Source organism: Caloenas nicobarica, chromosome 10 (assembly GCF_036013445.1).
Source record: "Caloenas nicobarica isolate bCalNic1 chromosome 10, bCalNic1.hap1, whole genome shotgun sequence".
NCBI classification, from domain to species: domain Eukaryota; kingdom Metazoa; phylum Chordata; class Aves; order Columbiformes; family Columbidae; genus Caloenas; species Caloenas nicobarica.
Window position 1 is genome coordinate 9,778,636 of NC_088254.1, and position 15,751 is coordinate 9,794,386.

The following is a 15,751-nucleotide window of genomic DNA, read 5'->3' on the forward strand; positions in this document are numbered from 1 at the left end:
TTTTATCAGTGTTGTATGAAGGGGTCAGTGAGAACCATTGACATAATGGCACTCCATTTCTGATCCATTCCCGTCCTCATATTCAAAACTTGGTCTGCAGGTGTGGGAAAGCAGGTTTCACCAAATGGCCAAACCCGGCCATTGCTGCACCTGCACTGGGCACTGCAGGGTCCACTGGCTGGATGCTCGGGTGGGCATCTCTAGTTTTGGTACCACCCTTTGGTAAAGCCGGGTCTGGCTAAGTGCGCGTTTTTGCAGCTGCTCGCTGTGCTGGAGAGGAGAGCGCTGCAGTTTGTGGTGTCCAGGGCACCCTACACCCTGGGGGCAGGCACGGCCGGCAGCTCCGGCCCGCCAAATGCCGGGGTCGGCAGGGCCGGGCTGGCTCGGGGCTGTCCCGGTGGGACCTGCCGTCGGGTCCCGGCGCTGTCCAAGGCGCCGCCGGCCGGGAGAGACCGCGTCTCCGGGGCATCGCCGGTGCTCACCCCGGGGGAGCGGGGCGGGGGGGTGTTCGGGCTCGGATGGCGCCGGACCCCGTCGCTCCTCGTGCGCGGGGCCCGCGGGTCCTGCAGCCCCCCGCCCCGGAGTATTGTCCGCAGCGGTCCCGGGGCCCGCCCCGTCCAGCGGCGGCCCTCCCTCCGGCCCTGCCCCTCGCCCCTCTCCTCCCCAAAGGCCAATAGAGACGAGATGCGGAGAGCGGGGCTGGGACGGGCGCGCCGGGGCCGCTCCGGCCGTCCCCTGTCTCCTCCCCTCGCCCGCTGACCGGTCTCTCTCGCGGCGGCCGGCGGGGCATGCCAGCCGCCTCCCGCTGAATGGCGCCGCTCCGCCGCCGGGCGCTGCTGCGGGCGCTGCTGCGGGCGCTGCTTCTCCCGCTGCCAGGTGAGTCCGGCCGCCCCCGCGCCCCGAACGCCATTGTCCGCTCGCGCCCCGGCCCCGCTCCGCCGCACGTGGTTTTATTTATCCGGCACCGGCGGGAGCGGCGGGAGCGGCGGGAGCGGGAGCGGCAGCCGGCTCCGGCCCCGGCCCCGGCCCCGGCCCCGGCCCCGGCCCCGCGCTTTGTTCGTGCCGTGGAGGAGCTCCCGCGCGCCCGCCCCGCCGACAGGGGGCGCGAGCGGGCCGCGGGGCTTCGCTCCCGGCCGCGCGCCGCGGGTGCGTCCCCAGCCGCGCGCCGGGCGGTGAGCGGCCGTTAATCAGCCCCGCGCTCGCGCTGTCGCGAGCCGGGCCGGGGGGTTGTGAGGGGCGGTTTGCTGCCCTCCGCCCGCCGGCGAGGGGCTTTCACTAACGGTTTCTTGTAAAATTAGCCTTTTACGACCCGCTCCGCTCCGGCTCCGTTGGCAAGCTTGTAAAATTAGCGAGCGGCTCGGGCGCCCCGGCTCGAGTGCGGTACCGGTCGCACCTGTGTGGCGGCCCCGCCGCCCGGCCGGGGCCAGCGGGGCTCCCCCAGCGCCTCCCGAGCCGCGCCGCGGTGCCGGCCCCGCCGGTGCTCAGGCTCTGGGGCTCCCGCTCCTTGACACGATGCGTTTGGGAGCTGGGAAACAAACGCCCGGGTTTTGTACAGCTTGATGGCTTTGTTCCGTTGGAAATCAGTACCGGAGTTTTCCCAGTTTTCTGAGTTTGGAGGGCTGAGGGACCTCGGAGCCTGTAATAATGATAGTTTTACCTCATGCTGTGGGTTCAGCACGGTAACTCGCAGCTCACAAGTGTGCTTGGTAACTTGCACGTCTATGCTTACAGGCAAAAATGTTTTCTTCTCTCTCTTAGGAGTATGGTGCTTTAGTGAACTGTTTTTTGTGAAGGAGCCTCAGGATGTTACTGTCTCAAGGAAGGATCCGGTGGTTTTAGACTGCCAGGCCCGTGGCGAAGCTCCTATAACTATTACATGGCTGAAAAATGGAGGCAAAGTATCTGAAAATGAACGGATCTACACTTTATCCAATGGCTCGTTATATATCAGTGAGGTGGAAGGAAAGAAAGGAGAGCTGTCTGATGAAGGATTTTACCAGTGCTTGGCGCTGAACAAGTACGGGGCCATTCTCAGTCAAAAAAGCCACCTCACACTGGCAAGTAAGTTGCTGCTATTGTTCATTAACCTGCTCTTGAGTTTGTGACAGCAATTCTCTGAACAGCACACAACAACCTATCGTTTCTGATTGTGTACCTGAAAAGGCAAATTACAAAAGCAAAGAGCAAGTCAATTGTGCAGAACCTTAACTTTTCTTTAAATGTGTAAAGATTATAAGCGAAACTTGTAGTGGCCCCTTTTTGGGTACCTGATGTGGCAGGAGTGGCACAGCCACCTGTGAGACCTTTTGGGCAGTGGTACCTTGTGTGAGTGGCTCTTGTGGGTCCCTGATCTCCACAGCAGGTGGTGATGCAGAGTCCTGCTGGCAACCTGCTGCAAAAGTCCTGGGTCTTGTTTCTCAAGTGCTGTTCATGTAGCCTTACAAGGGTTATCTATGAATCTGATTTAAAAAATTATTATTCCTTGTTCAGTAGCTTGATGTTGTGTTGTGCCATCTTGGGGCAGGGCAGAGCTGGCTGTCTCTGGAAAAGAAGGGAAAGGTTTTCTGGGCAACTATGAGGGTTAAATTACCAAGCCCTTTCCTTTCTGACACGTGTGTTAAGCCGAGCAGATGCGGGTGCTGCCCCTTTTGGAACTGCTTCGGGGTCCTCTGGAGCCAACCGTTAAGCGCCTGTTAATTGGTTCCTCTAGGAAGTGACAGTCACGTTTCTCGGGTGACTCCCTACTACTGCATGAATGGTGAAGGAAATAGCTGTGTGTAAGTGCCTTTATGGCTTTAACAGCCTGACCCTGAGCGTATGTTGCTTTCTGTTTTCCTAGCATCTTTAAACGTATTGAGCAAGGGGTGTGTGTTAGGAACGGAATGCCATGCCTTTTTCCATGCCAGTGCAGAGCCTCGCCAGTAGGCTGCTTCTACAGCACTATCTTTTTTGCTTTACAAAAGTGCATGGAGTCATTCCAAAGAAAGTATAATACAGCGAGTACACAGTTTATGTAGTCTTCTCATGTTTCCTCTGTAATAGGACTTAACTGATTAACTTAATCTAATAGGAAAAGGCTTCCTTTGACCTCTTCAACCCTGTTCTTAGTAGCAAGCTGCACAAAACTGTGGTGCTGATACCTCTGTGGAAAATTGATGTTAGTTGTAGATTGCAAGTTTTACCAAATTCAGTCTGAAACTAGTTAATACAAGTGGTACGTTAGCTTACATTACAAAATCTCTGAATGTTAACGTTTGTTAGGGTTTTTTTGGTGTGCTTCTGAACTTGTTACAAAAATTGTCCATAAAATACCCCAGGAAGATGTGAAATACCTTGTTGAGTGAGCAGGAGTGTTGGGCAGTTGAAAACCAGCCTGAAGGGAGGTGGCTCCAAATAAGTGATGAGTTTTTCACATGCTGTAAGAGGCTGATCTGTGAACTCTTGATTTCAAAAAACAGGCTAGTTATTACTTTGTGTCATGGCATCTTACATGCAGAATTAATAGACCAAGCAGTTCTTGGATACTTTTGATAAAATGATGAAAAATGAAGTATTAATATTGTTGACATTTACATTCACGTCATTAGGTTTCAGAGAGTCAGCACCATTAATAAACAGACTGAAGAAAACCTTTCTTTAGAGGAGAGGAATTTTGTTGTTAAAAAAATAAAGCAAAGCAGTGGCTGAAGGATTCATTGTGTAGGACTGTGGAAACTTCAGGGCCTTTTTAAGTCTGAGACATTGCAGGATGAGCTCTGTGCTCAATATCAGAGAACTTCTGGCATAGTAAGGAGCACTGTAGTCATACAGCATAGTCATACACTTGTGGTTTTATTCAGACAGTACTTTTAGAAATGTTTGTTTCTAGCATGCATGTTAGTTCACCAGAAAGATGGTCTAATTTTGTTTTGTTTTTGATAATGAAAAGTTTTCACTGAGGAGGAATTGAGAACCAATAGATGGCACGCTGTGGAGTGAGACTCTTGCAGACTTTTTTTTTTTTCTTCCCCTTCCCTGTAAAACTGTGACAAAAGGTTTCTTTTCTTCTTTGAATACTATGGCTGTTGGAGAAAACTGGAAGAGATAGTGGATCCATAATGATCACAGTAGGTGTTGTTGACTTAGCGATTAAGTGGTTAACTAGCAGCCAAACATGAAGTTATCCTGTGTAGCAGTCTCTTTTTTAGTCATATTGCAATCTGAATGGTTTCAGAATGTCATCTTCGCTGTAAAGCTGTGAAATAAGGCTGTAATTTGTATTGTTACGTTTTGAACCCCATAAAACAAGTGCAAAATTAGTTTTATATCTCATTTTTACGGTGTTTATGCCTGCTATCATGAGCTGATTGAACTTTGCAGATGTTTTAAGTGAAATAAAGTCTTGTGGGAGATTTTGTTTAGAAGTAGTTGTTGATTGCTGCTAAGGCAAATTACCTTGTGATCTGGGTACAGAAGGAACTATACATATTAAACGGGTGGAGAATAGGCATTAAATGGTCCTTCTTTCTTCGGGGGGAAAAAAGCAAATGCTCTCTTCAGTTTCTGGTAGCAGCAGGGTGCAAGGATGTTCTTTTACGTTGCCTGGTCAGAGCTTTTGCCAGTAAGCTTATCTTTTGCTTCAGAATTGTGATGTTTAGTGTTGCATTTGGAAATCAAAAACTTTAATGTGTCCAAGAGTTTAAGATTTGAACACACAAGGAGATCAGGTCTTGGTTTCTAAAGTTAGGAACTGGAAGCTGAAGGTTGCACTCTTGGCAAGAATTCCATTATTCATGTGCAAATTAAGAATTCACAGGGTTAAAAGGTTAGAAACTGGCCAGGATGAGGTTTACCCTTGTGATAAAGAGCAGATGACCCTCATTCATTGGCCAAAGCTTTCATGTAGCTCCTCTGCAAAGTTAGTGATTGCCATGAATTGTTCTTGAGGAATGCAGAAATTCAAATGTGAGCAGGCCTTTCCTTAAGTGTCACTATGGAGCCTTATCTCCCAAGCACATCAGAGTAGGTCTGCAGGGACAGGGTTCCTCCCCAGAGGCCCCAAGGCTTTGCTTTCCTGTTGTTCATCCATGCACAAAAGAATTTGACTAATTTAAGGCTTTTTTTCAGCGAGATCCCCCTACTTTTTAAAAGGAAACGGTGGGGCTGAGATATTGCTTAGGTAAAAATAAATACTAGTTTTAGTACATGCTTGTAGTTGCTTCCAAAGCAGGGTAGTTGATTGGAGAGGGGGGGAGGGGGAGAGGAGGAGGAGGTTCCAGTGTGGTGCTTTGTGAGGCAACATGTAAGGGTAAAATGCTCATCGGTGAAGAGTATGACTTACTCAAAATTCAGCTTACTGCTGTCACTGCTACTAAGAGAGGTCTCTTTTTAACAAAAAATAAAAGGAATGTAGACTGTGGAGAAAGTCTAAGCACTTTTGGTGCAACTTCGAATCAGCCAAAAATAAACAAGCTGAGATTTTTGCATTCCTGCATTTTTAAATTATGACTATTTAGCCACAGTTAACTAAGGTTCTGTCTAAAAATAAAGCCAGACTTCCAATAAGATAGTATTAAGATAAAATGGAGAAGGTGGATCATGTTCTGAGGCAAGTAACATGGGCTTTGGGCACTGATTGGACAGGATGCTCGTTGTTTATTTCCTTTTCACAAAAAGTGGTAATTGCAGTCTTCAGATGGTCAGATAGGATATATACAGCTGGGTAGGAGCATTCCCAGATAACCCTTTCTCCTTTCGTAACTTGACTGAATTGATTTTAATGTTTGTGAGTTACAGGAAACATAAGCCCAAATGTTTGTGTACAGGTTTCTACATATCACAGGAGTGAAAGGGTGTACAAGCGGAAAGAAGATTCTGGGAACATCTTTCTGGAGGGAAGCTGTGTGTGCACACTGCAGGCCCGTTTGTGAAATGCTGGGCCTATTACATGTAGCAGGCTATACTTTGTGAAGGGTGTAGTTTCGCTTACCTGCTGTGGTGGTGATGTGGCTTCTGGTCCCACTGTCATGCAAATAATTGGCAATATTTATGTTTCGATATCCTAATAACACGTTTTGCTCTGCTTTCAAATATTTACACTTAAGAGTGCATCCAGCTGAGCCTTATTCTGTACTGTGGTAATCATGTTTTCTTTAGCAGTTCCAGCTGTTGGTTCCCACTTTTGCATTGTGCCCTTCCTCGTGTGGGCACAGCTGCCTGTGTTGCTAACTGAACGGGGAACCGATCTGGGTTAAAATAATAGAATTAAAACGAAAGATTATGTTTAACCCAAATGAGTTCCCTGATGCGGGATTGGGCTGGTGTAACTGAGAGGAATGGTGTGGAGGTGGGAGAACGTAGTGGGGACAGAGGGAGGCTACTGAAACTTTGGCTGTTCCAAAAATCAGTATTCATCAAACTACTGCCTTTATGGAACACGTGTGTAGACAAATATTTTCCCCCTCTGCTAAATTTCTAAATTAATTTTAGTATCTTGCCTTATATGAAGGGATTAATAGCTGTGATCTAACAGTATTGTTTTCATTTTGTATGGAATCTGTCAAGTAGGATATCTTCCAAATGCATATAGAGCTCAAGGGTATTTTTAATTATTTGAAGCAGTAATGGAGAGAGGAACAAATTCTGAGATGGAGGGGTAGGGTTGGGGTGCAGAAATGTTTTTTGGCTGAGGTGGAAGTGGAAGGCAAATGGCTGTTGCAGGCAATGGTCTTGTATTAAAAGAAGTAGCAAAGTCTTATTGCTGTAGAACTGGTGTGGTTACAGACAGTATGAGGAAGCTCTTGTTTTAGGTTTTTATAGGTGCTGCCTTGTTGCTATTGCTCTCATTAATTGATTTGAATGTCCTGAGAGGACAATCCATTTCTAAGCCAAGAGTGCACATGGCTGATCTTTGGTGCATTTAGAATTCCAGTATTTAAGACATTTAACGTCTTAGTCGGCAATGTCAGTTGATAACAGTGATAACAGTGAAGAAGAGCAGTAAGATTTCTTTTTCTTTATCTGAGGTACACTGAAAAAATAAGAAAACTGGGAAATATTTTTCTTCTTAACTCTTTTTTTTTTGTAGGACTTTCCTCTAGAACTCTGCTGGACATATTTTGACCTGACCTCCTACAACACCTTTACAGAAGAAATTGTCAACATCCTTTTAAGACATAATCACTAGTTACTTTTTTTTTTCCTTCTGTAGAGCATTCCCTATTCTTTCAGTGGTGTGATTGGTCTGCACTTGTAATAGTTCTTCCACAGACTAAAGGATGGTCTTTTATATTGTTGCCAGGAGAAAAAAAATGTATGAAACCTTACTTAGTGCACATGAACAGTGTATGTTTCCAAAACTACATTACTGGAGAAGTGAGCTTTTTATGGGTTTCCTCAACACCTCAGTCTCAAATTTGTGTCAAGCATAACGCCAAACGGAGGCATTTCATGCCCTTGCTTTTCCTCCTAGCTAGTACGGCCAAAGCTGTTACAGTGTTTACTAGTTTTCATCACTATAACTTTACAATGCATAAAGTTTTTACCAGATTTTTTCTAAAGGAATGCTCAGTCTTACTGGCAGTGTGCTCTGTAGCTAATAAAACCTTCACCTATGTGAGAAATGTTGAAGGAAAGCATGGTATCATGCTAGAAGCTGTTCAGAGCTGCGACTAGAGGCGCTCAGTTCTTACCTGGTGCAATTTCTACATATGGTATGTGCACTTAACTATTGAGATTTCTACTTCCAAAGCAATGTATGGCAGCAAAAGATGCTGCTCTATTCTTGCAGTGTGGTACTCACCCCCAGTGCTCCCTTTCTTCCCCCTCCCTCTCTCTCTGCATTTCTTGGTGTAGAAATTGTTGAAAGGGCATTCAGTAAGGCCCCCTTTTGTCAGCCAGCTCTGATTATCCCAAAGAAAAGGATCTCACTCTGAGCAGTTGTTTGCCTAGAGACTTGTTGTCACGTCTTCACAATTTAACAGCTGTGGCTATTGATGGTGTGCAGAACAATTTAAGGCAATGACAAAAGAGAATCTCAGAGGAAGAATTTAAAAGTTACTAAGCATTTTCCTACAGAAATACAGTCATTTCCATTGTTGGACAAACTCGTGCTTACTTTTTGTGTGTTTTCCTTGGGATTTTGTATTTTTCCACATCTTATCTCCAAAATTGTGGGTATAATATTTTGTTTAGTTTTGCATTGTTTTTTTTTCGTTTCATCAATAGGCCCAGCTGTTAAATTGGGATTGATTACTTCCAGTCTTTATAACTGGTAATCACCACCTAAGTGAAAAAGTAATCAACAATGTCAAGTCTCCACATTTTGTTGAGTAAGTGTGGGTTGTATGGTCAACATTAGTTACTAGGTTCAACCTCTATGTAGCTTTTAAGCAGCAGCATTTTAAGCACTATCTACATTTTAAAGTTGAGTCTCAGCTGTTGAGTTAGAAGAGGGGAAAAAATGCACTAGGCGATTTGTGTTGGGAGTTAAGAAATCCGTCTGTCAGCCTTCCAAAACTACATCTACAGTGGAAGCATTTTTTTGTTTGCATGGATGAAGTTGTTACTGTTTTAATAGATGGAGATAAACAGCGGACATAGGAAGGAGATGGTTGTGAAATCACTGGAGTGTGGAGAGTTTGTCTGTGACTTACTTCTTTATGAAATTATTGTAACCTCCTCTTCTGTGTTGTTTTTTCTGTATCTAAAAGTTTTGGAGGGAGATGGCCTTCCTAATATGTTAGACGAAAATGTAAATAGGCAGTACCAGACAGATTTTCTTTACTGCTTTTAATTTGTTTCATAACTCTCAACAGTAATTCTGGTCAGTTTTGTTTGTTTGTTGTTTTTTTTCCAATGAAATCGAATGTGATCTCCTTAGGTGAGTTGAAGTTTTTTTTTAATTACGCGAATTCTCACAAAGGCAAAATAAACTAAGTGACATCTGGATAACACAGTTATCATCTCGAGGTCCTGTTCCAAAATGCTTGTTTCTCAATTGCCTGTCTCTGTTGGGCATCTGGTAGGAGGTTTCTGACACATCAGTGCATCTGCAGCTTAGGGGAACAGGATCTAGGTATCATTCCTCTCAGATGCACGTAGATCTGCTGCGTGCTCATGAAGTTCACTTTGTTTCATATTATCACAACCCCAAAATGACAGAATGTTCAATCTTTGTATTTTATGGAGTAAAGATTTCAGGGTTACTGTTAACACTGAAGAGCTTTTATAATAAAACTCCCACTGTGATCAAGGTATTGCCTGAGTTTGACTGATGGGAAGACTGTGTGGTTTTCAGTAGTTAAGCTTGAGGAAGTTATGTTTGCTTCTAGCCTGAACACTTCATTGTAGCAATTGTGATAGTATTCAGTGAGTACCTTCTCACTTACTGGATGTCAGAGCAGCAGAATGCAATGGGAAAAATGAAATACTGAAAATGAACATGTTATAAAAGACATAGGAGTGTTGACAACAAGCTTTATATCCAAAGCTGTTATCAGAATTTAATAATTAATTTGAGGCAAGAGTTGCAATATACCAAAATACTCCTCCACCATCTCTGGAAGGCTTACTGGGGATTTCACTGCTGGGGAGGGAGAGAGTCAGCAAGGAGTTCAGTTATTTAACGTTCTGTAATCGTGGTTCTTAGATTTATACCTGTATAAATTGATTTCCTCTTCTGACAAAAGTATTAAGAATACACACTTACTCCCATAAATTATTTGAAAATGATCTTATTAAGTTGTTTCTGTACGTAAGCAAAATTTTGAGGAAAGGAATGACTTCTGGAATAAGAAATAAATGGAAATGCACTGATTGTAAAGTTCTAGCAAAACTGAGAACAGACAAGAACTTTTGTTATAAAACTAGAAAACAAGTAGAAACCTCATTAAGTAGAATTTCCTGCAGTCATGGATGTGGGGGCTCGCGAGGTTCACAGAACATGTGACGCGCTCTGTCCCAGCTCCTTCTAGAAACCTGTCCTTACTGTCTAGGATTGTTGATAAAGGAAAAAAGCATGAAGGCACAAGGGTGCCGCCCATATCCTACATCTCTGTGGTTGTAGGTGATTTGTTTGATGAAAATATCTCAGGTGATCTTGAGAAATGAAAGAAAAATAGAAAAGAAATGCAACTTTAATGTTTTCACCTGGGATATTTCTTCCTGTCACCAAATCTCGGCATTAGTTTAAGCTAATGGGTGTGCAAGAAACAGCCAGGTTTTGTGATTTTACTTTGTATAACAGAAACACATGATTTAAGGGAAGAAAAAAAAAAAAGGCAAAGCAAAAAAAATCTTAGAAAACTGAAAATCCAAAGAGCAAGGCTTCTATTGTACAAAAATATTTAATGATCTGCAAGTATGGAAGTCCTGCCTTGGATGCCTCAGTAGACACTAAACTGTCCTCTCAGTGGCCATTTTTAAGGGACATTGCTACATGAGAAAATGCAGCTGAGCCATATACTTAGCTAAGTCACTATTTAAAAGAAAATAATCAAAATCTCAACAGTCCCTTGCATAAGCAATAATGATCAACACTATTCCTCTTAGGACCTTACAGTTACACTTTGACTTCTATTTTACCAATTTTTTCAGTGGTAGAATACTACTGAGGTAATCACCCCTCCAGCCTTTGACAGGACTTGTGTTTGAAAGAGGTTCCTGCTGTAAGAGCTCTGGTAAAATTCTCCTGGACAGCAAGGAGTAAAATTGTTGTTTCTGAATTCTGACAGAACTCTGTTGTGAAGAGGACGAATCTAAGTGCAGAGAGAGTCTTCGTTCATTCCTGTCTATAGAATCTTAGAAAGAAAACTGCCTACGTACTGGCAGATATAAAGGGACTGGCGGTAGGATGGTGTTTATCTCAAAACATTGCATTTCCCTGTATCTGTATTCAGATGTGGAACATCTTTGTCAAGCCTACGTTTAAGCAGATGTTGGAATGGGCAACAGATTCTATTCTGTGCAAGTTTACAGTTCTGCCCAAATTGGCAGGTGTTTCTGGATGGCAGCTTTAGGTGGGATGAATACAGTATTTTAGAAAGGAGAAAAGAGTTTGTCTCTAGCTACAGGCTACACTGAATGGTACACTGATGGCAAAACAGCAAAACTTACATTGTCCTAGTTCTCTAGCCTCAGAACATGCTAAAATTATGATTTTGAATTTCATAATAGCAATGATTGCCTTGTCCTAGAAGGATGTGCAATGGAAATTTGCTCTTTACCTCTGAGGTGCAGTAGTTCCATTTTGAAATTATTTGCGTATGAGAGACAGTTTTGAAAGAAATAATCACATGACTGACCAGGGGGAAGGGGTACGTAAAAGTTACTACAAGCATTAAACATGTCATCTCGTGTTCTTTTAATACATAGCTAGGGGGCAGTTGAACTAAGTCTTTACAGCTTGTATATAGTGATTGTGAATGTTGGAAACTGGAGGGGATTCTGTGAACAGAAGCAACTGTGTATCTTCAGATTTGCTTTTTAGCATCTTCAGATAATAATCCTGTTCACATTGATTGATTACATTGTTCGTTTTCATTTCAGTAGATCAGAATTTCTCCTGCAAAACCCTCATGTCTTAATGGTATCACTGGCAAATTGATAGAGTTATCAAAGTAGAAAAAATGTTGGATTTTTAATATATCAGTGTAATTTTACCACATGTATACTAGCTCACCTTTGGACACCTTGCTAGATACATGCGACTCACTTTTAAAATCTTGCATTACACCAAAGGGGATTGGACTAGATGATCTTTTGAGGTCCCTTCCAATCCCTAACATTCTGTGATTCTGTGTGAAAGATCTCTCTGAATCTTCCAGTCAAGAGGGTTTTGAGGTTTGATTTTTTGAAAATCTCCTTTGAACCATTTCAGATCAAAGACAAGAGAAAGTAGGATTAGAAAAATAACTCGCTCTTCTATGTCTCAATCTTTGCAGCGATTTTCTCATGCGAGGTAGCAATGGTCAGCCTTCTCTTCTTGCACTAAAACCATAAAAGTCATCTATCAGCCTGCTTACAAAGTGGGATTGTCAGTTCTTCTAAGTTGTATTGAGAGAGACTTCCTGTACACCTTAAAATTGAGAGGAAAAAAGCATAAATAGGAAAGCTTTTAATTTATTTGCTGATCTGTTCTAATATTCAAATTTTTCTCATCATTGGTGTCCTCTACCATGTTCCCACTCTTTTCTCTTTCTCATGTCAGGTGCAGGCTGTTTTTGCTGTATGTAGTCAGTTTTATTTTTCCTTTTCCTCTTTATAAATTGTCACATATATGCTATATCATTGTTTTGGATTTGCAAAACTGCTTCTGGTGACCCCTGTTTCGTATTCCTGTCTGATGACTTTCCAGTGGAGCTTATTTTCACAGCTGTGGCAGAGGAGAGAAATGTCATAAGATACTTCGAGGTCAGTTTTGACCCCAAATTTAGATGAGGTAAAAATGATTCAACAGGAGTGAAATATCTGGTCTCACGTGGTCTGTCTGTCACTTCTAAATCAGATAATAATTATGATCAAGAAAAAGCTGTTTTGATAGCCATTACAATGTATAATAAAAGCAGCTCAGTATTACACAGTATTGGTTTTTGTTTTACAACTTGTTACAACTGGAAGTTATCAAATAAGCCATTATATTTTCAAAGAAATTTAAAACTAGTCTTAAGGTCTTTGAACGTGCAAAAGAGTTTAACAATTTTTTTCCTTACTCCTGCTTGTAGAATCTTCAACATATTAATAATTGTTTAGGTAACTTATCAGCAAATTAACTAGTGTAAATTGTTAAATTACCATTTGACTGTCCACATCAAGATCTCTAGTAAACCTCTAATAATTGTAACATGCCTCAGGCAGAGCTGTGCATTATGTATGTTCTTTGTAACGAGAATTCATTGACTTTATGAAGCCATTGACAGACATTTATCATTTTGTTCATTAAACTTGTCTGTGACATCCGGCAAATTGATGTTAACTGGAAATATTCTCTGGGAGTTCTGGCATGATTGTCGTTTTGCCTGAGGAGAGAGAAACTCTGTACATAGCCTGTCCCAAATTGTAAGGGCGAAACTTCCTTCTCCCACCACCTCGCCAAAAGCATAAGTGAGCATATGACCAGCTCTTTTTCCATCTTGCTTTTAATGCTTATGTATGCATACAACCCCATGGCCCACAGTTTGCAAGCAGATTTATCATTGATCTTCAATAGAGGCTGAAAGTGGATACTGCTTTTATTTGTTCAGCCTGTCTGTGCCAGGAAGGCAGCTCAATTTTATCACACGACCAAACTATTGTAAAAATGATCATAATGCAAATCCACAGTTCTCTGTGCACAGTGGCTCATGGAACCAGTACATGTGAGTTCATATTCAGGGGCATTAGCATATGCTCTCAGAATTAGTATGTTGTTTATTTAAGAAGGAGAGACGTTATATTTGGGTATGAGGATGTTTTGCTCAGCTTTTGTTTCTCATTAGTATAATTTTTTTTATACTAGTTACTAATTTTTTTTTTCTTTTTAAGGGTGTGAACTTTATTTCTAGCAATAAATATGTTTTCTAGTGTTTGGAATTCTTGAATACACTAAACAATAGAAGAGGTAAGCATTGATACAGAGTAAAAGGAATTAACTGTGGAATTCTTGGTAGCATTGATAGGAGTTTTATGACATTCCCAGCACATGTCATTTAGTACTTGTTTTTAGTGGTCATCATCTTTACCTGGTGTTGCTTATTGTTGATTCACATAAAATATATGGTTGATGACAAAATGCTTTCTAGAGCAGTGCTTCATTTGGTCTTTCAAAATTACTATGTTTGGAATGATGAACAATCATTCATTCTGCTCTTGAGCACTCAGTGTGGAAAGAAATTGCACTTTTAATATCTGCCTGTGTTTGATTCCTGTGGATAGCTATCTCTAATAATGGGAGAGGTTGTTCATAGGATATCTGCCCACCTGCTAGTGTTCCTGTTGTGCTACCTGAATCCAGCTGTATCAGGGATCTTTGGAACAGGAATGAGTGTACTAGCACATTTTGGCATAACTGACTAAAATATTTATTAATGGGCCAAAGATAATATTCAGATTGTAAAACCTTCTAAAAATTGAATATCCAAAAATCCATTGCATGAAATTTAGGCTTTTGAGAGAGTAAAGCAGTTGGCTCTTTAAAATATATTGTGGCTCACTACATAATAGTTCACTGGATTAAATGAATTTATTGATTTCTGCTTCTTTACTGACACACATTTATGAGCAGTTTCTTTGGCACCATGGACACATGTCAAAGGTCATAACTTCCCTTCACTGTGGAAGAATAAAAGCTTTCAGATGGTGAATCCCTGAAATCCACACAGTGCTTTATTCTCCCCTCACCCCCAATATAATTACTGGTTTTGCATGACTTTATTTAAGATAAGTAAACAATAATAATAAAAAATATGCACACTAGAAAAATCCCTATACTTATCTATCATAAAATGACTGTAGGAAACTATTTCTCTGCACAAAAGGTGATATATCTAGTCTGCTAATAGGTATCATTATGAGATTCATGGTATTATATTAGGCTCTTTTCTAGTCAAATTTTATTGAAAATAGTCAATTTTAAGAATATTATAAACATTTCTCATGAAGAATTTTATTACACTTCAGTTTAGAAACAGTATTTCTTTCCTTTTAGAGCTGTGTCAAAGGCATCATATACTTTATGCACTAGAGGTGATATTGTTGATACTGGAAGCAGATCCTACTGAGAGAATGAAGCACATTCAAAAATCCATGCTTTGTGTTTAGATGAACGTTTATAATGCTGACATTTTCTTTAATGCCTTTCATTAGTAGTAGCCTGTGGGATTTTTGGTGTGTACTAGATCTTGAAGTCCACTGATGACATAACATGAAGCTATTGAAAACCAAACTGCAATGGAATATAAGGAAGCTTAATCAGTCCACTGATTTGCAAAAAGAGAACAATAAATCATGCTTTAAACATAAATTGGCTGATAGTAGTTCTGAAATTTTGGAAATCTAGAATTTGATGCAGTTAATGCTGTATCCCTTGTGCAGTCTGTGGTGCTCGTCTGATTGATAACCTGGCAGAAAAAAAAAACTTATCTAACTAATGCGGTTAGCTGTGGTGGTTTGAAATGGCTGTCTGTGTTATCTGACAAGTGGTAGAGCTGGCTGGAAGTAAGTAGGCAAGAGTAGTGGGGATTTGGGACTATCTGGGAAGAGTTTGTCTTCACCTTTTAGTGGCTACTAACTGGTAGATTAGCTCTGACCATCTCAAGAAACAGCAGTGTGAAGGTAACTTCACTCCAGTGTAACTTTGATTTAAAGTCATCAAAATGTTTGTGCTAGGTAAGGTGAAATAGGTTCAAATTGTTAGTGGGGCTTGGCTATAGTCCTCCTAGCAGGACTGCTACTGAAGGAATACCAGAGCCTGGAGTTGTATCAATGGGAAAAAACCCCCACAAAACACATTATTTTCTGGGAAGAGGTAAAAAGTCTTCCCATCGCTCACCTCAAGAAAGAGAATTGGCTGCCAAACTTTATTTTTACATAGTAGGAATGAAGCCTGTTGATGCTTTTGATCATAACTCTTGCAAAAAATACCAGTGATAGACTTCTGCTCTGCTTTGTGCAAGTGATAATCTTATTCTAAAGGAGCTGGTGGCACTCTGCTGTTAAATTTACCAAATATTTATATTGCAGAACTGCAGTTGCTAAGCTTCTGACATGTTAACCTTTTGGATGGAAATTTGCTGTG

The 15,751-nt window shown here is 41.8% G+C and overlaps 1 protein-coding gene across 1 annotated transcript in view; it reads left to right on the top strand.

Moving 5' to 3' along the window:
• The first annotated feature begins 788 nt into the window (after nucleotides 1–788).
• PRTG (protogenin) overlaps nucleotides 789–15,751 on the top strand; it is an 84,562-nt gene continuing 69,599 nt past the window's right edge. The window contains 2 exon segments of the mRNA XM_065642016.1: nucleotides 789–876; nucleotides 1,759–2,061. Coding sequence (XP_065498088.1) covers nucleotides 789–876; nucleotides 1,759–2,061 — 391 coding nt within the window.